At 42.9% G+C, this 24,905-nt stretch overlaps 1 protein-coding gene and 1 long non-coding RNA gene across 2 annotated transcripts in view; one reads left to right on the top strand and one right to left on the bottom strand.

The window, feature by feature from the left end:
• The window catches only part of Kcnq1 (potassium voltage-gated channel subfamily Q member 1), a 343,150-nt gene that overhangs the window by 160,818 nt on the left and 157,427 nt on the right, over positions 1–24,905 (bottom strand). The window contains exon 13 of the mRNA XM_010636154.1: positions 7,954–8,074. Within this exon, the coding sequence (XP_010634456.1) occupies positions 7,954–8,074 (121 nt within the window). The remainder of the gene's footprint in view (positions 1–7,953; positions 8,075–24,905) is intronic.
• Positions 9,943–18,486, top strand: LOC117283507. The gene is made up of 2 exons (XR_004514520.1): positions 9,943–10,773; positions 11,618–18,486. It is a non-coding gene; the product is annotated as an uncharacterized LOC117283507 (long non-coding RNA).

Below are 24,905 nucleotides of genomic sequence, written 5' to 3'. Positions count from 1 at the left end.
TCAGAAAGTAGCTACAAAATGCTGCATGATCAGTACCCAGGCCATCCTATCACTCACAGCTCCCTCCTGTGCCAAGGACCATAGAACCCTTTGTTTCAATACTGTCCCGTTGCTGACCTCCCAACTTTCAGAGCTCCAATCTTTCCTGTATCAGAGACTGAGGTTTCTCTAAATAAGAATATGTCTGCAAATGAGCCCTGGTTCTGCTACCATCTCCTGGGTGACAGTAGTGTTTTCGTTTGTGAGGCTTTAATTTCCTTTTCTATGAGTCTGGGTGACTGACCCCCTACATGCTGTCTGTAGCCTCTACATCTGTGAATATTCCACTGCTGCCACATTTGGGGTTATCTTTTCATTAGTTACTTAGGGGTTTCCCAGAAACAGAGGCAAGCCACATTGATTCCCTGTCAAATACAGGGTCAAGGGGAGGCAGAACACATCGTGCTCCTTACTCTGCCTAAAGATGAGTACCAGCATTGGCAGGTAGGCCGAACTATGATGAGGACAAACGACAAGCACCCTGGCATCTGTGAGTACCACAGGGCACGGGTTCCTCTTCATTTCCTCCTCTCTGTATGGCTCCCCTGCTAACTTTCCCTGCTACCACTTGACTCCAGACCACTGTGAAACTTGAGCTGTAAGCCTCTAGAGGTACATGTTGTTAAGGACAGTGCTTGATACCCCAATCTTATTTGGATCTCATGGAAATTCATGACCTGGAAGTTTTAATTAATTAAATTAATTAATTTTATTTTATTCTTGTTTTTTGAGACAGGGTCTTTTTATGTAGTTCAGGCTGGGATTGCAGGTGTGTGCTACTACACCTGGCATGACCTGGCAGTTGTAAAAGCTCTCTTGCCAAATAAGAGATGTCCCCACAGGGTCTGCCAGCACAGCATGCCATTTTATACTGGCTAACATTCATCAGGCTTTTCCTCAAGTCAGGCATATGGCTGGATACCTCACCCCATCTCCTTGAGTCTTTCATCCTGTGTGATAATATATTCTCAGTGTATGCAAAAGGAAACTGCAGTTTTTAAAGGGTAGGCAAAAACCCTGAGGTTTTGTGGGTAGGATGGAATGACCCAAGTTGGCCAGAGTTTCCTGGGGACACTCTTCCCTGGCTGGTGAATAGATACCAAACCAAATTGTCAGCTAATAAAAAATAAGTCTGACAAGCTGTTTTCTATCCCTGTACTGAAAACTACAGCAAATAATAAGAAAAATAAAAGAGGACCGAACTAAACAAGGGACACATCAGGTCATTCATTGCTCAGGAGCCCTAATACAGTACAGATATCTGTTGTCCTATGTCCAGCTAGAGGGTCGGTGCAATTCTAGTGGACATTTTCCATGGAAACTGGCAAGTGTATGGTGAGATAGAGGCCCTAAAAGGCCAGCCATTCATGAAGAAGACCAGCCGGAGCCTGCATGCCCAGCTGTTATGACCTGTTAGCCAATGACAGTGATAACGAAGTATGGCACTGGCCAAAAAGAACCCAGATCTGACCAGTGGACCTGAGTATGGTCTAGAAACAGAGCCCCGTGTCAACAGTAAGCTGATTTACAATGATGCTGATACTACAGGGCAGTGGGGACAGGATGGTCTTTTCAATAAAGGGTGCTGAGTCAAACTGGATATCCAAGAGCAGGAAAAGCATACTTTGACCTCAGCCTCACATTGGACACCAAAATCTATTCCAGATGGACTGCAGATCTACATGTGAAAGGTGAGCTAATAAAGCTTCGGAACAAACCAGAGTATCTTTATGACCTTGGAGTAGTCAAAGTTTCTTAAGTAGGACATAAACAGCACTATCCAGAAAGGAAATGTTTGATTAACTGGACCACATTAAAATTAAGACCTTCTGTTCTTAAGACACCATCAAGAGGAGAAAAAAAGGCAACATGCAGAGGGGGAGCCAAATTTGAAAAACATACACACACACACACACACACACACACACACACCCCAAATGACTCATATCAAATATATCCAGAGTATGTAAAGATATAAAGAATTACAACTTAAAAAAAAAAAGAAAAAAGATGCCTCACGGGAGATGTGGGCATTTTACAAAGGATGATATATGGGATGAAATAAGAACATGGAAAACAGCTCAACTTGATTAGCCATCAGGATTACTACAAATTAAAGTGACCATTTGATGCCAGTATATATCCACCAGCATGGCTAAGAAGAAAACAATGAAAAATACCAAGTATCTGTGAGGATGTGAAACACATGAATGCTCAAACAGTGACTGCTTCAAGAAACTGGCAGTATTTACTGACAGTAAATTATCTGGCCATCCAGGGATCCTCAGTGCTACATCTAGGCTTTTATTCACCAAAAACTCAGCCATAGTTCACAAACAAAATATTCTTAGCAGCCCCACACCAGAAACTGTCCAGTAGCTATAGATAGTAGAATGAATAAACAAAGTGCAGGTCAGGCACACAGTGGAGTGCCAGACAGCAAGGAGCCTAATGAGGCCACCACTCTCTTCAGCCCCAGGGGTCAGACACAGAGATGTACACATTGTGTGATTCTATCTATGTAAAATTCAGAGTCAGGCAAGTCTAGCTCTTGTTGCTGGAAGCTGAGCTTATGGTTTACTCTTGGGATATCAGTGACAGAAAGTCAGAGCCTGAAATTCCTGGGAATTATTCTGCTTTTTCTAGGTGCTATTCACAGGGGGAGAAATGCATCAAGTTTGTACTGAAGATATGTGTACTTTACCCTTTCTTGTGCTCTACCCTAAAATTACACATTTAAAAAAACCAATGCCCTGTACAGGACAGTCTTCCTTGAGTCTAGAGACATGGACAGGTCAGTGCCCTTTGCCCTCCTCAAAAGAATGCATCCCTCAAGTCCCAGGACCAGGCCATTCTGGAGCTCTGTCTTTGGCTTGCTCTGTGACTCAGTCTCTCCTTCCAGCTCTAGGCAGAGCACACAGGGGAGATGTTTGGGATCCCTTCCCAGCAAACACTAGGAGTGTCTCTTATGACACCCAGTACATTGTGTGAAGTCACTTTGTTTTCCTGCCACCTCTATGGTGTCATATCCTCTCATATTGCCTGTCTGACGGAGGACCTGAGCACCCGTCATAGCATGGAGGCCAAAAATGGTGAGGACTGAGCCTGGGCAAGGAAGTGAGAAACCTTGCTGCTTTCCTTCCAGATGTGTAGTTCCCTCCATAGAGCAGTAGTCTCATGAGGCCACTGCATCCTTCTCACATGCTCAGATGGAGAAAGCGAAGCTCGGAAAGGTTAGGGGGCCAATGGGGGGCTTCCTGCAGCTGGGCTAGTACAGTCTGGGAGCCAGATTGAGGGCATCCAATTCCCAGTCCTGTCTCGTTCCCACTGAGCCACTCTGCCTCGCTTTTAATTTAATTAGGAGAACATTTAATCCCCTCGTGCATTTCAGAGACAGGTTTGAGCCTGGCTGGGGCTGCATGGGGCTCTGCCGGGGATCCTGTGACTCACACAGCCTTGTGCAGCCCTCCCAGCCAGGCTCCCAGGGGGCTTCTTTGGCACCTAGCGCAGACAGAGGTGGTCTGGAGCCTCAGAGAAGACAGGACACTGGTCAGGGAAGATAAACTGGTCTTATGTGTTCTCCCTTTCTGTCCCCCTGGCCACTGGACTCAGCAGAACCTTACAGTCCTTTCCCACCAATGTGTTCAGGTTGAGAAACGAAGTGAGGAGTGTGGGTGGTTACTGAGGTCCATTGCCCAATGCCACAGCAGGCCCTAGTGTCTTGAAAATGTCCCAGTCAAAGATGGTCCCATTATAGGACCTACCCCGAGTCTATGGAGCTGAGTTCAGGGCTAGACTTGTGACATCTGCCTCCATTTCTAGAAGGCACAGGCTGGCCATTGACAAATGCAGAATTCAAGAGACATTAGTAGTGATGTGGATGAAAGCCAGGCCACAGTGGCCTCACTGGAAAAGAGAAACTTGAACGTCTTGGCATGATATTCTGCAGGGTCCAGGAGAAAGTTGAAGACATGGAAATTCTAATTAATGCACACGGGGCTGGTTTTGCTCATGGATTTTCGAAGCTGTCATGTCGCAAGAGACAGGGCAAGCACATGCTCTCCAGGGAGATGCTCACAGTCACCTGGTGGGTTCTCTGCAGTGCCTTCTTTCCCCTCTAGTTGGCCACACCATTTCAGTGTCAGTGGACTGGGTGCCTTCTGAATGTCACTCATGGGGAGGCGGACTGGTAACCACAAGTGGAGGCTTGCTGTCTAAGTGCCATAACAGAAGAGATGGAAAGGCCAGGGACCAACTCAAAGACCTTCCAGGGAAACCACATGACAGAACAGGGCTGAGCCCTGGAGCACAGGCTGCTAGGTGCATGGTGGGCTTGGCCTCTTGAGCCATCCATGTTGGGTATCCATGTACTGCTAATAGGCTGATGCGTGGTTTAAGGCCTGTCTGGCTCAGCAGTTGGGAGGAGGGAGTGAAAGAGGATTTCACAAATGTGACTGTGGGAGAAGTACACCCAGGCCATACCTGCACAGTCCTTAAGCTCAGAGGTACAGATCTTTGTGCCCTGAACCCTATGACAGCACGCATGGGAGGCACCTAAATCCCTCTCTACATATCCTTAGGCGGGGCTGAGGAGGTGCTCTTTGCATGGGGCAGGGTGTATGGCAGTCCTGGGGCTCCCTTGTGCTAAGAGATTTGGGGATAATGCCCTGCTTCCTTCTAGCCCCGAGAAAAGTGCTCAGGTTATTGGTACTTAGGACCTTGAGAGCCAGAGAAGCCTGTAGCCTTGTAGCTGCCCAGCTTGCAAGGAGGGTCCTTGAGGCAGGGACAATGGAGCAGATACTGAAAAGATGACAGGATTCTGATAGCCAAATGAGTGACAAGGTTGTTCCAGATGACAGAATACCATATATACGGCACAGGGACACACACAGGAGTGTCTGTGTTTCTTTCCCACTGTCCTTCCAGTCACCCTTGATGGGCAGAGGACAGTAAATAGGGCAGCATCCTGGGAACTCATTTTGGTTATTGTTGGGGTATAGGGTTCCTCCTCTCTCATGGAAGTCCCTTACATGCTGCCCAAAATGGCTTTTAGTCTCTATTCACTCTCAAAAGCTCAGGGCAAGATTTTCAGAGGAGGATGTGGGCTCAGCACTTGTGACCTGTCAGACCCTGTCCCTCAGCCCTGTCAGACGCAGGAGGATAGCATCTGCTAGAGAAGTATGTGTGAGGCTGTGGGCGCCAGAGCTGGCAGGAGCCTGGGGGCTACCTCTGAGCTGCTGGGGCTTACCTACTGGGCTGGGGCCGGCAAAGCCATAGTTTCCCTGGCACCGTGTTCCAGTCCCTACTTGCCAGTGACCCCCTAGTTTTCACCAGGCCTGCTTGCTGACTCCTCGCTCCCCAAACCACCACTGGCCAACAGGCCCCGGAAAAAGGAGCTTCGCCCAGACCCAGGGACCTTCCCGTAATCAAGGCTGTGGTGACCTCACCTCCCTGGGGCCCTGCAGGCGGGGAGAGCTTGAGATGGAAACAAAATGTGTCTTTATTTATGCTTTTAATTTGAATTCTGGAACTGGCCCAGCATGGTAATACATTTAACATCAGTAAAATGCTGAAGAAAAATAGATCTGGCTTTCAGCAACCACCTCCCACCCTCTTTGCCCCCTCTGAGACCCCTGCACACATCCCTGTCCTTTGCACATGCATCAGGGCACATTCCTCTCTTCCTAGTGCAAGTCTATGGGGCCAGCTGCCCATAGGAGCTGTGCTGCATCTCTGAGCATCTGGAACCTAGATTAATTATGGGCATCCATCCCCAGGCACACTGGGTAGGAGATACAGGAAAGCAGCCCCCATGTGGGAACAAGGACCTGGCTACCCCTGCCTTAATTAGGGTAGTTGGGCCCTGGGTAAATGCAGTGGCCACTATGGCTCACCTGCTCTCCCATAATGGGGTGGGGACTTAGCTTTGGGGGCACCTGGGTTGCAAGTACTCAGATATTTTACTCTACCTTTGTCTTGTCCTCCCTGCCAGGACTTAAGGGATAGGTGTCCAGATTCCTTGATGTCTCAATCTTGACTCTGATCAGATCACAATCCTTTGCTAAAACCTTGTTCTTCCCTTTCCCAGCCTCTACCCAGCCTTCCCTTCCCTGTAGAGGAGCCCAGCATTATGCCTGGGCTCTCCTCTGCCTTCCCAGACTGGGTCACATCCAGCTCCTGATTTTGGAAGGTACTGCTCTGACAAAAGGCCTGACAGATTCCTGGCTGTGCCAGGGCCCAGCTAACAGTGGAAGTCCAAGAGGCCAGCAGTACAGTTTGAGAAGGGTTTGTAATGTGCCAAGACTACAGAAGGCAGAGGGCTTGGATTCTGTTGTTTTAGAGGGACAAAAAAACCGCCTGGTAACCTGGACCATGAAGTCATATTTGTTTGAGGTTGCTTCTAGATCAGATGAGCAGCCTCTGGTTCTAGGGGGCTCAGAATGTGTTAATGGCAGCATAAGTAGTCTTTGCCCCAAAAGGGGCAACTGCAGGGAGCTGTAGGCTCAACTATGAGCCACATAGGTCCCGAATCATCCACCACTCTCCTCTAGACCTCCCTGGATGCTCTGCACAGGGCCTAAGAGCTGGCAAAGCCTGGCTGTCCTCGCTGTGAGAATAAAGGACAACAGCAGATGAGTGGCCAGAAGGACAAGAAAGGACAGGTTGAGTGGCCCTGTGAGACCTAGGTGACATCCTGGTGCCCACTGGGTTCCAGTATATTCTTGGCTGACTCTACTCCTAAGTAGACCCTCCTTCCATCTTGCACATACCAACCACAGAACTCCAGTTGTCACCATTTTGGGGTGGCCCATGCCTTGGGAACCTTAGCCATAGTCAACTATCCTGTGAGCCTGGATGACCTGGGGAGATAGTGGGCAGGTCCTGTTTGGTCATAATCACACCTTAGGACAACCAGTCATTCCTTGCAGAGTGACCTCATTTTGGCCCCCTCTGCTAGTCCCCAGCACTGTGGGTTCCAACTTCCTTAGTCACCTCTAAGAATAAGTCCACACCTGGCTGACAGCAGAAAGACATGCAGGGTCTTAGTATGACAGAGGTGCAGGTGGTTCACTCAGGACAATCTCCTGACCCTCAAGAGAATCAGAACACAACACACTAGAGAAACACCAGTAGAGATGAAAAGAGCCTTAGCAAAAGTGTGGCTCTCACATCCTGACACAAAGATACTTCACACGGGAACTCCCCATAAGGGAGTGGCTAGAACAGGCCTGAGTGCCCCACTAACCCCAGTGCATGGCTGTCACCACTAGTTGCTTGGTTTGGAGCACTGAGTCACACATCACAGGGGAATCACACACCATGGCTGGGCACCGGGGATTGGCCTGGTGATGCCGTGATGGAGGGGGAGGATGGCATGTATCCCAGGCCAGCTGTGCCTCAGGGGAGGCCAACTGGAAGGCGTGGAAAATCAGCCATTTCCTCCACCTGAAGGAGCCCCTGAGGACAGCAGCGGCAACTGGCAGACAGCACCCGGCATCTGCCCCAGAGCTTTGGCCAGGGTTCCATGGGGAGATGCTAAAAAACAAAGTGGACTTTTTTGGAGTTGGGGGAGGGGTCAAGGAGGGAGAGAAAAACAATCTTCTCAGACGCGCAAAGCATGAAAACAAGTGGAAAATGATCAGTCTGGTTTTCCATAAGTCAAAACAGGAGGATCATGTTCCCAGACTCCCCGGGAAATGCCCTTGCTCTCCTCTTTTGCCTGGTGCCTGGCACTGGGGAAAGGATTGGCAGCTGGTGACTCCAGGTTCCTGAAGGCAGGCAGTAGGTTCTGGGTGCTGGGTGAGTAGTCAGTACTTTGGTGTGAGAAGAAGCCTTCCCTCCCCCTGTGCCAAAGTGTCCCCTCTGAGGCCCATGCCCCTCTGGCCCAGTCTCTGTGGGTGAGTGGGCACTCACTGTGACACGTGGGTTATGGGGGCCAGCAGCGTCTCCCCTTCCAAGTCCAGGTCCTCAGCGAAGCTGTTGGTTCTCAGGAAGTGGGCTGGGCTTACTCCCAGCAGCATGGGGCTCTTCCTTACTGTAGAAAGGGTGAGTGATAATACATTAGGCCTCTACTTGGGGCTTGATGGTGAAGGGGCCCTAGAACTGGGCTCAGATGCCCACCCTTGCCTCTCACTGGTATGGGAAAGACCTGTGAACTCTCAGGTCAGGTGAGAAGTAGAGATGGTGCTCAGAAGCTTCAGCCTTAGGCACTGGTGTGAAGTAGGCTAAGTGAGGGTTTAAGATGGCCTCAAGTGCCTGAGACCTCAATATCCAAGAATATTAAGGGCCACTGAGTCCTCTTCGGTGTGATAACTACCTGAGGTTGAGCTCAGGAGTCGACTCATCGTACCTCACATTCTAGTCTCTCCCCAACTTTATATCTGACTTTTGGGTCAAGAATAAAACATGGATAATAGGCATAGGTCTGGTTGAGACACTGGCTCTCACTGTCAATATAATTATAAAATGATAGGGCTAAAGGTGAGGGCAGTAGGACCCTGCTACACCTAGAAGTCACAGGCCTGTCTCCTCACTGGCCATGATGCCCTATCAACCACCTATACCCTGAGGGAGGTAGAAGAATCATCTCAATATCTGGCTTCATACTCATATCACTGGGCCCCTCAGTGACTGACATAGGAGGTCAGAGGACTGATCCACTTTGTTAATTTAGTAGTTGTTCATAACTTATTTCATTATGTAAAGTATTGCAAAAGAATTAGTACTCTGAAGAAGTGGAACGATTGAAAGATTTACAGTGGCCCTCCTTCCATTGTTGTCACTGTTAACTTCTAGCTCCTGCCCTACTCTGCTCATGACAATGCACAGGGTAGGCAGGAATTGCTTTTTATACATTTGGGACAGCTCTGATTTTGTCCATTTGTTTCTGTTACGCTGCAAACACACTCATCTTCCTCTAGGTATGTCCAGATTTAAGCCACTTCTTCAGACAATGATGCCAGAAATACCCATCTTTATTCCTAAAAGGTGTACTGGAGCAAGGCAAGAGGATATATCCTTGGTTTTGAATAGATGGCTGTGGATTGCTTTTCTAATTTATAGCAACTGATATCCCCATCCTTCTGCCAAACTGCCTATGCTCAAACTGGCTGTCAGCACCCTTTATAATTCTTACCAAACATGAATAAAAACAGAAGTCTCTTTTCATTTTCACCTGCATTAAATGTCTTTGAGATGGCAGCTGTTTGAGTTTCCTCTTATAGAATTACCTTTTTATCTATCTGTTGCTCATTTTGCTTGTCATTTTTTATGAAATTTTTATATATCAGAGAGAGTAACCTTATATAAGGCATAACTATGTCAGTCCAATTTTGGTCTTTTAGCTTTAATTAACTGTAATTATGTTATTTTTATTGTTGAAAATGTCTTTTTTTTCTTTTACAGTGATACATCTTTGCTTTATGAAAAAGGAAGATTTTCCCACACCTAAGTAATACCACTATCCCTTCAATTTATTCCTTATATAAATGTGTGAATGTGTGTATTCATATGTATGTGTAAATTTTAATACATTTAATTTTGATGTCTAATTTGAGAGATGGTCAACAATCAAAATAAAAAATTTAAAAGGTAATATATATAATCTTACTAAAAATCTCAAGTAAAATGGAAACCTATGTAATATTTTGAAGAAAACAGAAAATCACCAGGACCTTGGATTTGGCAGAAAGACTTGCAATGGAGTAGCAACAGGTCAACCAGAAGAGAGAAAGAATCAACAAATTGTATTTTATCACAATTAAAAACTTTTTCTCTGTGGCACTTTCAGTGGAATGAAAAGACAAACCACAGATCTGGAGAAAACATTTTCACTTCACTTACTGAGTCAATAACTATACCTAGAATATGTAAAAAATTCTTATAATTTTATAATAAGGCAAACAGCCCAATTTAAAAAATGGATTACAAATGATTACAAATAAGCATATGAAAAGGTTCTCAACCAGCAACAGTAATCATTAGAGATATGCAAGTCAAAACTACAGTGAGTTACCACTATAACCTTATAAAGAATGGCAAAATTCTTAAAAATCAAAACCTACATAGAAAGCACTCACCAAGATGTAGAGCATCTGGAACTCTCACATGTTGGTAAGAATGCAAAATGACATAGACATTTCATTTACAACTACTGAAAACAAAAAACAACCAAGATATCCTTTGATAGGTGAACAGATAAGCCATGTTGCATTTGTTCCATTCTTGCAGTGGAATACCACTGTGCAATATAAAGATATGAACTAATAAGTCATGTAACAACATGGCTGAAACTCAAGTATACCTTTCTAGGCAATGAAATAAACCAGATGAAAATGTGTATGTGTTATGTGATTCAATCTCTAGGACAGTCTAGAAAAAGCAGAAACTACAGGACCAGAAATAAATTAATGCTAGTGGTTCGGGGCAGGAGTACTTCAATACCGTGGTGGTGGATGCACAACAAGGCATTTGTCAAAGCTCACAGAACTGTAACTCTCCAAGTGAATTTTCCTATGTATGAATTGAGAATCAACCAGAAAGTTGGAGGTTCCTAGGAGGAAAGCACATCCTGATGAGTGGATTATAACTATGCTACAAATGTATGATGGAGCACTGAAGAGACAGGTGGAAAAGAGGCTGGCTTCCTGTTGCTTTCAAAAACAATATTTTAACTGGACACTGAGTAGCAAAAGACAAAATATATTTACTGACTTAAACGTTAGATACTTTAAGGTAAGTTTGTTTCAAATAGGAGTACTTCCTGTACAACAGGGTTATATATAATTGAATAAATATACTAGATAGTGGAGGCAAGAGCTGAAGCTAGTGGAGCAAGGGTGTATATTGTAGTTTGATACATCGGTATAAACTTAGGGATAGCTGCAAACATTGAGTGACAGAAATATGGACACCATTATATACTCAGAATACACACGCAGAATACACACACACACACACACACACACACACACACACTTACTTCCTAATTCTACACACTGACATGAGTTAGAAACTGACACCCTCATAACAATGAACATAAGAAGTGTTCACCACATGGTTACTAAATACTAGTACTATTATGTTCTCCAGTATAAAGAACCAAGACTCTCTGGATGAATGGGTGATTCTAAGGACTAATACCCGGAAAATATAAAATGGATCTGAAGTATTGTTTAGTGCCAGAAAGGAAGGAAACACAAAAATAAACATAAAAGAAAGATGGGACATGTCAAAAGAACACATGCCAAACTGGACAAAGCTAGAATAAGATGAACAACAAAATAACAATAGTATTGGATTAGAACAAAAATACCTACTCCTTAGTCCATACTGATATATAATTGAAAAGAGAGGCCAATCTTTCTTACTAAAGAACTCCAAATAATAAGTGTAGAAAGACTGAAGAAAATAGAAATACACCATAGTGGTATCTGCTGCAGGAAAGACCTATGAATGAATATTGAAATTAGTAGGTGAAACTTTAAGGAGGAACTTGAGAGTAACTCCCCCAAAATGTATTTTAACTTCTGTGGTGGTTTCAACACATATTCATATATTCTCTGATACCTTCATGCAGGAGCCAGAGCAACACTTACCACCCTTTGAATATGGGCTGAAGTTAAATGATTTGCTTCTAAGGACTAAACTACAGAAAGGGAAAAATAGCTCAGTTACAATGGAGGAACGTGACCCCCACCACCTTCACCACATGGATGTGATACAATGAGAAAAACATCCTGTCTGTGTGGCAATCTTCTCCGGACCTATAACCTTAGAATAATCCTGGGAAAATTTAGACAAACCCAAACTGAGCAACACTGATAACTGACCAGCATTCTTCAAAAGTGTCAGCCTCATAAAAAATAAGACTGAGAAGCTGTCATAGGTCACAGAAGATTAACTCTGCTACCATAAAAGTAATGATGGATAGGGATGGGATCCTGGATCAATAAAAGGACATTAGTAGTTAAACTGAGGAAATAAGCGTTGCTTGATAGAGTTGTCTTAATGTTAATTTTCTAGTCTTAGTCAATATACCAAGGTTATACAAGATGTTAACATTAAGGGAAGCTGGTTAACACCAAAGAATCTTAAGTATTTAAAGATAATGTGAAAACTATGAAGAACATTATAAAACTTTAATCAGAGACATTGAAGACAAATAATTGGAGAAATATGCCTTTATTGCACTGTCTAGAAGATTCAATACAAAAAAAATTCTCCTTAAAACTTAAAAAATCCCAAAGTTTGTATATGACCACTTTGCAAGATGGTTCTAAAATTTATTTTGAAGTGTAAAAGGCTAACAATTGGTAATATTCAAGAAGAGAGTGGAATATTGTTTTACTAAACATTCTTTTTCTAAAGCAGTTGTCATGAAGAATGTGGGGCAGATGCAAGGAGAGACTGAGGTCAGTTGGACACGACTGAGCGTTGGGAGATAGTCCCCACGTATGGACACTTGCACTGTATCAGTGGTCACCTGTGTATTACTGAAAGAGGATAGACTTTTCAATAAAATGCTTAGGAGCAATTGCATATGCACATGGGAAAAACGTTACATTGGACCCTTAATTTCCTCCACCCACACATCAAAAACTCATTCTTGGCATTCCAGGGGATTGAAGGCCTAGTTATGAAAAGCAAAACTATAAAGCCTATATGACTGAATATAGAATATCTTCATAACCGTGGGATTAGGAAGAATTTTTTAAAACACAAAAGTAATAGCCATAAAGGAAAAGATTAATTAATTTGATTGCAGTAGAGTCAAGACCTAATAATCAAATTACATTGTAAAGTGTGAAAAGACAACTACAAAAGAAAAATATCTACAAAATATAAAGAACTCCTGCAAATCAATAAGAAAAATATAGCGGAGCTAATTAAGAATGAGCAACAGAAAAAAATAGCACATCATAAAAGTGGAATCAAAAAGGCTGATGATCATGTGGAAAGGTGTTGTGCCTGACTAGCAATCAAGGAAATGTAAATAAACTCAGGAGCTCATGGTCCATGGGGACCAGTGGCAGACTTCCAGCAGGAAACTGCATAGACATTACTTAGTTGCAGCCGGGAGAAGGGCTCTGAGTAAAGGGCTCTGTGCCCATGACATCCTTGGAGAGACCAGTCAAGGACTGGTAAGCCTCGAAGAATGTGTGCACATTCAGAGGCCCACAGGTCTGGAACCTGGTGGGAGCATTTTACCGCCCCCATTTTACAGGCTCGGGGCTGAGATTCAAGTACCCTGGGTTATATTATACAGTTGTCAAGTGAAAGAGCTAAAACTTCATCCAGGATTCAAATGTTCTTTTGGAAAATAAGAAAAAGAACACAAATACATATTTCAATGTCTGCATCACTTGTATACAGAATGAAGGAGTGGCTGCAAGAGGGGCCCTGCTTTACAAACACCCAGGATGATAAGTGCCATCTCCAAAGCCCGAGGGCCAAGGCTGAGCCACTCGACCCCTGAGAAAGGCCCTGTGCTGGTGTTTTAGGAAATTAAAACGTGCACATCAGTTGGCTGTTCAGAGCAGGTGGGGCTTGCACCTGCCAGAGAGGAATGTGTGCTCTTTGGTTTAATCCTGGGAACAGCACAAGGGGCCCTGCAACAAGGGTCAGTGAGGGGGGCTCCACAGGGTTGTTTTTCCAAATCAAAAGGAGAGGCTGCTATCTGCTAGGCATGTGTGTTGGTGAATGTTGGGTGTGCTTCCTCCACAAAGACACAAAAGACCAGGGCTGCCACCTCCTCTTCAATTTGACCTGGAGCCACAGCCACTGCAGAATTCTAGAAGACTGTTGAGGGGTTGGGGGGCAGGGACACATCTCTTCCTAGATACAGTGGTGCTGTTCCTTTTAGTCAAAGGCTTGGGACAAGTGCTGTACTCCCACTTCTCCCACTTCTGAGGAGCCCAGTTTTGGTCCATCACAATGATGTGAAAAGATAGCCCAGCTGCAAAGCAAGTGGAAACCATGGTGAATGTGAAAGGGCAGCTTATCTGGACACCCAGACCCTGCAGAGGGCAATGGAGTAATGCCAGGTGTTCTCTGTTCAACTAGCCAGAGTGCCTGGCTCTGGGGAACAAGCACTGTTTCCTGGTGACAATGAAGTCACACTTTTCTAAGGCAGTCCCAGTTTTTGATGCTTTCATTCCTTGGCTGCCTGTGCTTTGTCAAGGCCAGAATCTGCGCCTAAGTTTTCAGGGCAGAACAAAACAATTTTGTTTTCTAGGAAAATGGGAGGTCTGGGGTGGTGAATGCAGCATCAGGCGTGGCGACTACCCCAGCTGGGGCCGCCAGCTGCCAAATCTCACCCTGTCTCAAGAGAACCGGAACCAGACTCAGCACAGCATCTTCCTTTCCAGCCAGTAGACCTGCTCAGTAGGGTTATTTGCATTTTATTTTACAAAATATAACCACAGAAAAAAAGACTGGAAGGAAATAGATAAAAATGTTAATTGTGTTTGTCCTTGGGTGAAGGGACTTTGGGTGATTTTTATTTCCTTCCTTATCATGTCTACGTTTTCAATTTTGAATGCTATTTTCAAAAGTCAGAAAACAATAATTCTTGAAAATCTCGCTTATCTGTGCCTTGTTCTCATGTGCCCTGCCATATGTCATTTTTTAGTTGACAGAATATATGAGTGTCCCACATCCCTCCCTTCTTCATTAAGTTGTTCATTTGGCTGGATTACACAGAACCCTTCTGCCGTGAAGTTCTTCAAGTATTTCCATTCCAATAGCATGTGGCTTCACTTTATCTGCAATGAGCACTCACTCACTCCTTGCTTATACCAAGTCAGCGTTCAAGTGCCAGCTAAGGGCCCAGTTCACCCCTGCTGCCCACTGCCCTCTGCTGAATGTTATTGGTATCCATGCTCTTCCTTGTACCTTCACCCAGCTGCTCAGCCTCTGTCCTACTCCTGATTAAAATCCTGCTTAATCTCCCAGGTGTTACCCAAGCCTTTCCCGCTACAACCTTCCCATGATTGCTGCCTCCTCTGGATAACTGTGGGGCTTACATTTACCTGACCCTCAGCACAGGAACCTTGCATTCTGCCTCCCCCACATCCCTCCTGTGCCTGGCATAAGCAAGACTGCTGAGCCAGCTCACCCCTCTGGATAAACACAAGCTGCCCCTTTCCTTCCCAAGGAGTGGCCTCTTTTCTGGCTTTGTCAAGAAATCTCCCCCTCTTGGTGGATTCACCAAAGCCTTGTGGATACTGCACTGTGAAGAGAACTGTTCCCTAGGGCATCTGGACAGCTGCAGCCAGGCTCTGCGTGACATTGCTGAGCTGAAGCCCCACAGCCTGTGCCAGCTGCCATGCCCAACTCATAGACCTTGAGCCAGAGGAACCCCGCCACCACCTGTGTCTCATCTCAGAGGCGAGAAGTAAGGGACACGGACAGAAAGTGAAAAAGCCATTCCCACAACAGCTGCCAGGAACAAGGCGAGGAGTGGAGTGAAAATGTATATTCACAGCTGGCACCCAGTTCCGCTTAGGAAAATACCTTGCTTGAGTGGACACCTGTTGTTTTTGCCTGCCCAGCAGGCAAGACTGGCTTTTGAAAAGAGCTTCTCGAATCTTCTTTTAAGGGGTTTCCCCCTTTTCAATTCCTAGCGTTCAAGGTTCAGGTACGCACTGGCCAACTTTAGAGGGGGTGATGCAGCCCCCACCTTGGACACCAGAAGTGCAGTTGCACATTGGAGGACAGTTGGTATCCTTTTTGGGGGCAATGATAGCCTGGCCCAGAGTATGGCAGGAATTATGAGAAAAGAGATGGCCTTTTACTGCTGGTTTGCTGACTTGGTGTATACAAGCTGATGGTAATCTTGTCTGTATTCGCAAGTGGCTGCCAGAGGATATAGCTATGTCATGGGGACAATGGATAGTGAGGGAGAAAACAAAAGAATGAACTGGTTGGAAGAGGAGGAGAGCAAAATCTTCACAACTCCGGGGTCCAGCTGTGTCTGGAACAGCTGGGTCCAGATGTGTGAGCCAAAAAATGTTCCTTTTGTCCTTAAGCTAGTTTGAGTTTGGGGTTCCATCATCTGTTACCAAGAGAGTCTTCAGGAATGTGTGTGACAAACTTGGGGGTAACATGTGAGTTTGAGATGTGGCTGGGAGGGGGAGGTCAAGGTTACAACAGAGCTAAACTCCTCCAGACAGCCCTTGCTGGGCTTTGCAGGGCGGAAGGCAGGGAGGAAAAGGCTGGCGGGAAAGAAGTTGGCCTGAGGCCTGGGCTGCAACCCTGCAAAGCCAGGGAGTTCTGGGAAAGGGGCTCCCTAAGGCTGGGTGTTTACTTTCTACTGTTGTAATGTAAATCCCCATAACTTCAGTGAGCCCCTTTTTACACTCTTGTATAAGTGGGTGTGTGGAGCAAGTTGTGGAGCATGTTGGGGTTTACATTTAGTCAAAGGTGTTCCAGAATAGACTGGACTTGAGAATGAATAATATGAGAGTCGACAGTGATATGAGAGTCGAAGACAACCTCTGGAAATCCCTGTAATGATGCTGGGCTCTGTGTAATCCTTGAGTTTCAATTAATGGGTACCCTTGTCCTCCGAATGCATCCCTTCACAACAAACACAGTAGAGTGTGAATAGTAGCGGTGCTGAGCAGGACAAACAACAGCCCTGAGTGTGCCCTGGAAATAGAAAGAACAACACAGCTGCCCACAAAACAAAATCAATTCACCCAGGTCTCCGAGCTGCAGGAAGTCACTGTCCAGGTCTCCCAAGACACATTTCCAAGGGAAGGTTCCAGGCAGCAAGAGCAGCCCCAGGAAACTTTAATATACAATGGAATCTGGGTTAAGCACTATCTTCTCCAAGAGTTGAGCTCACAGGACATTCCCCAGAAACCTCTGGAGAGGTGGGGAGGAAAGTTTCTGGAGGTCTTTGGATGAAGAAAACAAAAAAGTGGCCTTGATTTTCAAGGCGAAATTACACAGGAAGAAAAAAATGTTTTTAATCTAATTAAGAGCGATCTTTTCACCTTCATCACAACATCACGGAAATGTGCCAGTTCTTAACTTCACACAATAATCAAAGCAATTAGTGAGGGAGAAGCCTTGGAAACTGGTGCAGATGTTCTCAGAATGTTTAATGGGGAAATGAGTTGCAGGCCTCGGTCTCAGCATCCGGCTCCAGGCCCTGGCTACCAAATCCAGACATCTGCTGGGGCCCCACCCCCAGGCCCCGAGGGCGCGGGCTTGAGAAACACAGGTCCCTTCCCAGGCTGCCTCCAGCCAGGCCAGATCTGGGGCTGAAAGGCTCCCCATGCTCAAGCCAGAGCCTGGACACAGTCAGAGCCACCCCAGAGCTGGGGGGAGGCTTAACGTCAAAATTATGTTAACAACTGATGTCAAAAGTAATCAACTCAGCCCTGTTCCCCCATCCTTGCTGGCTGCAGGAGCGCTGTGAACAAGAGGAGGGCAAGAGGCCCCAGAGGTACCTCTGCAAAGAACCCCTCATCATGAATACCACTGCATGTAATGATATAGTAGTATCTGCTTAGTATGCCTTGTGGGCCTAATTCTATTGCTGGACCTGTTTGGTCTAAGAATAAAACTGGGCAATCCTTGAATAATTGCCAGTAATCAGAAAACTTGTACAAGTGTGGGTAGTCCTTTGGAAATAGCCAGTTCCAAAAAGGAGAAGGGTACATGGCTAATGTTAAACGGCTGTAGGAGAGATAGAGACCTTGGGCAGGCAGTTTTAGAATGGCATGTACTAGGAATATGGAGGTGAGGAAAATATTGATCCTGTTCTCAGGGATGCAGGCATCATTGGGTCCTACCTGTGTACCACCTGCAGTATGCACATCCTTCACACTTAAGGATTCTCAATGTACAACTCCCAGATACACTAATGAGCATCAAACCTGACATCAGGGCTGCTTAACTGTGCATGTGGCAAGAGGGATGGGAAATGAATCCTCAGGAAAAATATTCAGTGGTGATAAATAACCAGTTTCCTGCATCTCTGGCAAAAGTAAAGCATGCTCTCTACAGATACCCAGCTGCCTACCGCGGAGTTCTTTCTTGGTGACTGGCATGGCATTCCTGACTTAGGCATTACATCCATGGAAACTGACCCAAGACAATGTGAGAGGAAGCTGCTGAAGCATTTAAGAAAGGAAGCAGTAAGACACACTGTATATTTAAAGAATCCTCTGGGGATACTGTGGAAGTTGAGAGACCATTGAAGAGGAAAGCAACAACCCAGGAAGAGAAATGATGGTGACATTTACAAGACAGGTCTGTGAGGAGGTTATGAAAGGGCAAATCCAAAGAATTGACAAAGCTTGCGAGGTATTTGACAGGGGCAATAAATTTTTAAAAATGCATTATTTGAAAAAGACTGACGGAGGTTTGGAGAACAATAGCATGCTGCTTCTCTCACTCTGACTTCATATCTCCCCATATACCTTCCTAAAACATAAGACCAACAAAACGCATTTAAGGTAATACATGACCCAGGCCTTCACCAGTACTAGGAAGCAGTACTACAGCCTGAGAAAGGAGAAAATCAAATTCGGACTACATTCTAGCCCTCTGCTCAGCACTGCAAGCCTGTAGGTGCAAAATGTCTAACAAAGCTTAAACTATTTTATTTAAAAAAAAAAAAAAAAAACCTGTGGTGAGCAACATTGCAAAAATATTTCCAAGGACCTTCCCTTCACAGACACATTTTTTAAAGAGGCAGATCCCCTTAACCATGTCAAAATTCTTGAAAAGCAGTCAATGGTTTACAGTGATTAAGTGAACATCAAACCAAGTTGTAATACAATTTAAAAATGGTAGGAAGCCAGCTGTGGATGCACAAACCTGTAATCTCAGCACTTGGGAGGCTGAGGCATGAGGGTAGCCTTTAGTTCAAGGCCAGCCTGAACTACAAGGCAGCATCCTGTCTCAAGAAACAACAAAACGGTATGAAAGTGTTGTGGCATTTTTATTTGCCTTTTAATCACCACCCCGAAGCTTGGTCAGCTTTGACGATGGAAGCTTATTCTGTATTTCAAGTGTTGTATATTAGTCCCTGGTTCTAGAAGGAGCAGAAATCTTACTTTAAAAGACTTGGTTATTTTCTATATTGATTGACGGCTGCCTGAAGGACTGATGTAAAGTGATTGCCTTTGTTTCACCTAACTCACAACCGATTCGGGGATGAAAATGTTGGATGTTACTTGCAAATATGGTAAAATGTTTGAACAAATCAGAGCGACCTGGAGAATAGAAACCTGAGGAAAAGATTAGTGGCTGAGACATAAATTAGGCTACTGCAAACCTTTGAAGACCATCACTGAGAATTTCTCTGAAAAAAGAGTAATACAAAGTTTCTGTGTATCCTGAGGAGAATTTTAAATCAATGTGTGTGCACAAAATTGGATACATGCTAAGAGAAGTCCTCAGAACAGCATTAAACTTCTGGAAGATTTCTGTGCTCACCTATGCAGATGAAGGCTAAGAGGTTTATAAACAGCTTGGCTAAATGCTAAAGGAATACTCTAGCAAAGCTAATTTGCAAAAGCTGCAATAATTTTTGTTTCCTTTTTCTTGATCTCTCTCTCACTCGTGGCCCTCAAGGGTATCTGTTATAATGACATGAACATAAGTTGAAGGAAAAGGAACTACAAAGACCACCCATGGCAGTACAGATGTAACAAAAAGTAGTTTAAAATCACTAAACAAACAGGTATAGACTGTGGGATTAAAAAAGGTCCTGATTTCCAGAGTTATCATACATAATTCTCAAAATATCCAGTGTTAAACAGAAATATGAAATATGCAAAAAAATGGCCATTTGTAAAGAAATTTAAAGGTAGCACAGTGAACTTACTGGACAAAGATTGTAAGTAGTCTCAAATATTGTCAGAGATGTAAAGCACATCATGAGCAAACACCTGAAGGAAAACCGGACAATACACAATATCAATACATAAACTACAGAAAAAATTTAAAGTTCCAGAACTCAAAAGTATAACATGAAGCTCAATAAGCTAATGACTAGAGGGTTAAATTAGCAGATAGGTAGAAAAGTGAGTCTGTGAATTCAAGAAAGATTGAGTAAAATTACCAGTTCTGAGTATTAACGGGAGAGAATGAAGAAAAATGAGCAGAAACTGAGAGTCCTATAGTATACCAACAAGTACGCAGGAAGAATATTTTAACTTCACCAAGTTGATGTAGCACAAGAATCTATATGTCCATGAACCTATAGAAACTCTTCAATTGAAAAGAAGTCACACAAATAACCATAATCAAACTGTTGAAAAAGAATTATGAAGAGAACGAGAGATGACTCATCTTGTAGTGATTTCAAAAACATTTCTCATTAGAAAGCGTGGAGGCCAGAGGGTATGGGATGGCTTTTTTAAGTGTTGAGAGAGAAAAAAAATAGTTTGACAAATAATTTTATATCTAGCAAAACTATTCTTCAAAAATAAAGGAGAATTGGGCCCGGGATTTAGCTCAGTGGTGCCACTGCCTGCCTCACAAGTACAAGGACTGAGTTCAATCTCCGGTACCAAAGAAATAAATATAGAAAGGAGGAGAATTCAGTCTTTTCAAATGAACATAGAATGAGGGAGCTTATCACTAGGTGATTTTCTATACAAAGGCAATTAAGAGATGAATGATTAAAAGGACAGTAGAAAATAACATGAGTCTGCATATAAAAAAAAAACATGAAATAGTAAAATAGCTACCGAAACAAAATCCAGCATTATCCTATTTTTAGTTTCTAACTAATTCCTATTTGACTTAAAAGTGCATAAAACACATCTAGATAAAGATACCTGAAAGAATGTAGCACAAAATACATTTTGAGACTACTGGAACATAGAATGGAGCTGTACGGCATTTTAACTTGTGTGTAATTGGAACTGTATTGATGTAAGTCCAAATGAGTTTTATAAATTTATCATGTTGTAACTCTCATCTAAACTATTCAGAAAATGTCTTAAATATTTGAATACATGTCTACATGTAAGAGGCTTAGAAGTCCTTACTGTGTCTTAATAAGTTAAAAGTTGAACAAACCAAAAAATTCACTCAAGATATGTAGCAGAACTGAAGTCACAAGGCAAAACACTGCTCTCAAAATTGGAGTGAGACAAGTGGATTCAGAGAATCAACACATTAGAGATTACCTGCTAAAATCAGTGCTGGGTAAGAACATCTGAAGAACAGTTTATAAATTGGCAGTCAGGTATGGACAAGCCTATGAATTTAAAAAAATCCAAGGAGATCCAGTTCCGTATGTATTGGTAGGGGAAGAGAGTTCAAGTTTTCATGCATTATCATCTCCCAAGAGCTTCAGGTTTTCATGATAAACAAGTTCCCTGGTAACTTTCATCATGGTACGGAAAAATACTTTGAATATACCACAATACTTTCATCATAAAAAGGCCTGCTTTCAGGTGAAATTATAGAACCAAACCTGCTGGAGCTTCATCAGAACCTAAATGACCTGGGGCAAAGCAAGTAGCCTGCTTTAACCATCCATGTATCAGAATGGAACTATCTAGCTCCCACTCTGTCCACCCTATGCCAAACAAGAGATAATACCCCAGTGAATGTATGGTAAGTTTGTAGCCAAGAGACCTATATTTAGTAAGGTGAGACCTTAACATAAAACTATAGAAGACTACCCTCAGTCCCTCAAATTAACCATTTTATTACAAATGACCATTTATTAGCTGTTCCTTTTACTAACTTCATCATGTCCAGTTATTAAAAAAGCCGTAAGTCATACAAGAAGGGGAAAACCTTTTTAAAAGAGCAAGCATCAGAATCAGATGGCAAACATGTTGGAATTAGACTGGGAATTTAAAGCAACTATTAATGTGTGAAGGAATGTCATGAACAAATAAGAGCATTCAAGAACATGGACAATATAAACGGCAATGGAATTCATCGGGAAAAAGAAAAATGTTGAGATAGAAATGCTAACAGAAATGAAAAAAATCCTTAATGGGCTTATTAGTAAGCTGAATGTAACTAAGAAAAGAATCTATGAACTTGATCATATTTCAATAGTAATATCGAAAACTATAAAGCAAAAGTAAAGAAGAAAATTGGAAGTAAAATGGAGAAAGCAATATCCAAGGGATATGGGACAACCACAGAAGGTGGTATAATGTGTAATGGAAATGCTAGGAATAGAAGTAAAGAAAGTAGAAGAGAAACATTTGAAACAATAATGGTGAGAATTTCCTCTGACTAATGACATACACCAAGTTACAAGTCCAGGAAGCTTGTAGAACAATGAGCAGGATACATGTAAAACAAACAAAAAACAACTAACCAACTCCCTCTCACACAACTAGGCATATAATTCAAACTACAGAACTCAAAAGATAAAAAGTCCTATGTGAAGGTAAAAGGAAAAAACTTGATTTTAAAAGAAGCAAATGTAAGAACCACATCCACATTTGAAGATTGATGTGAGCAAGAAAAGTAGAGTGAATAAACAAGAAATCCTAACAAGTTACCAGTCTTGCATTCTTTATTCTGGAAATCATTCTTCCAAACAAAGGAGAAATGGTTTCTCAGAGAATAAAAATTGAAACAATTTGTTGCCAGCAGACCTTCCCTGGAAAAAGTGTTAAAAGTTTTCTAGACAGGAAAAAAAAAAATGTCAGAGACACAGATATACCTAAAGAAAAATGAAGTAAATGTAAAATGAGTTTTTCCTTTAATTGACCTAAGTAAGAAATAAGGATTTGTCCAAAATAATAGTAGTAATGATGTATTTAGTTTTTATGTTTATGTATAAATGACATATTTATTCATGTGATGAAAGGGAAAATATGAAGGAATAGGATTAAGTTACACACATGAACTGATTATATTATACAACACGTTATTTGAAAGTTGGCTTGGATGCATTGAAAGTAGATACTACAAAATATAATACAAATGCATTAAAGAGCAAAAAAAGTATAATGAAGATAAGAAAGGAAAGATGATATCACGATAAATAATAAACTAAAATCACTAAGGACCAGAGACACTTGGAGACCCAGAAGTGGTAGAAAACATATTTCACCAACAGCAGTAGTGCACCTCTTATGCAAGGGATGGCCCAGCAGTCTTTCTAGGATTCATGGTTACAGAATGCTTTTAAAGAGAGCACATTCTCTGTGTTCCTGAGGCAAATTTCAGAGATAGAAGTCTGTTTTTCATATTCATTGGCATGGGGTGAGTATCCTGTCTTTCCAATACTTACTGTACCTATCTGAGGGTCCATATTCCTGATGTCTTATTATATCATAATTCTGGAACTGTAATAGAATGGCCTTGGTAAAACAAAGCCAAAATGACTTGCCAATACTGAGCTGGCTGCAAACAAGATATCCACGAAAAAGCTGACAGCTGTTAGATAAGTAGTATAATCAGTATCTCTATTAATTTAATTGACAAAAAACATTTTTGGGGGGTTTTTTGAAACAGGGTCTCACTACGTAGTGGAGACTGACCTGGAACTCACTATGTAGCCCAGGCTGTTCTGGAACTCATAGTGATCCTCCTGCCTCAGCCTCCCGAGTGCTGGGATTACAGGCGTGCGCCACCACACCTGGCAAGAAAAACATTTCTCAAGATGGTGGTGGGTAGGGAGAGGCCGGCTTTATCTTGGTTCCTCAGGAGAGGGGGCTACATTACAAGAAATCTAATAACATTCTATGGAAACATCTCAGAAACACATCAGAGAAAGAAAACACAAAGGGATGGTGGATCAGCAGTACAAGTCTTAAGAATTTAAGGATAGCATTCATTTGTCATGGCAAGGGACAATACGTAGCACAAGCTAATTTTAGAGTTCTTGTGAAACAGGGTGAGGTGGAGCATTCTATAGTCCTCCTGAGGATAAGGATGAAATTATAAAGAAAGCTGAACAAAATACTTGCTTTGCTATGCTATCGTTGAAGTTGCTGGAGACAGAGATGTGAAAGTCAAACATTGGTATTGAGATGAACATGGGTAAAGAAAAGAGGGGTGAGGTGGCTGTGCCCAAAATGCTGCTTCCTCCAGATAAAAGTGACAAAGATGAATTTCAACTGGATAAAAACCAGAATATCTGATGTGAAAAGTGTGTGCCTGTCTGTGATATGAACCAGCTACAGGAAGAAAGCTAAAGACATGCTTAAGCATGGAAGATAAAGAACTGAGCTTGAAATTTGAACCCCAGAAGCACCTCAGTGGTGAGAAAAAAAAAGGCTGCCTGAACAGAGAACTGTCTCATGCCTACTTCCCTAAAGTCAGGCTACATGGAAAATTTAATCTTATGCCTGCTTGGCTGACTGGGTCCAATAAAGGTGTCAAATATGATACGATCTCTGCTGAAGAGTAGTACCTAATACCACTTCAGTAATTACGGTTAACGAATAGACAACCATACAAGAAAGGTTTAAATATTGAGGCAAAGAATACTTTCCTTAATTTAAACTTCAGAACTCCAGGATATCAACAAATGTGGAAAATATATCACATCAAACTTTCTGCATTATAAGTTTTAAAGCAGCAAATAGATGGAATGGCATGTGTAAAACTGAAAAGACAGAAATGGTGAATGAAAAAAATCACACAGAGAACAAAGAGAAGCCAGTATCAATATTTCAAATAAATCAATACTATGAGCTTTAGTGGTTTAAGTACATTAATTAGTAAACTGTCAGAGTGGATAAAGCAAATCAGGAACCAACTTTATGAAGACATAAATTCAACATAAATTAATGGGAAAAATGACAGTAATTATATTAATTTCATGCGGAGACTTTAAAGCAAGTAATTTACTAGGGAAAGAAGTCTGTTTGCCAAGAAGTCGTGACCTCATTATGTGTATTTCTTATAAG

Source organism: Fukomys damarensis, unplaced genomic scaffold (assembly GCF_012274545.1).
Source record: "Fukomys damarensis isolate Sample0158 unplaced genomic scaffold, DMR_v1.0_HiC HiC_scaffold_27, whole genome shotgun sequence".
NCBI classification, from domain to species: domain Eukaryota; kingdom Metazoa; phylum Chordata; class Mammalia; order Rodentia; family Bathyergidae; genus Fukomys; species Fukomys damarensis.
The sequence above is the reverse complement of the archived record's forward strand: the minus strand, read 5'-3'. Positions and strand labels throughout refer to the sequence as shown.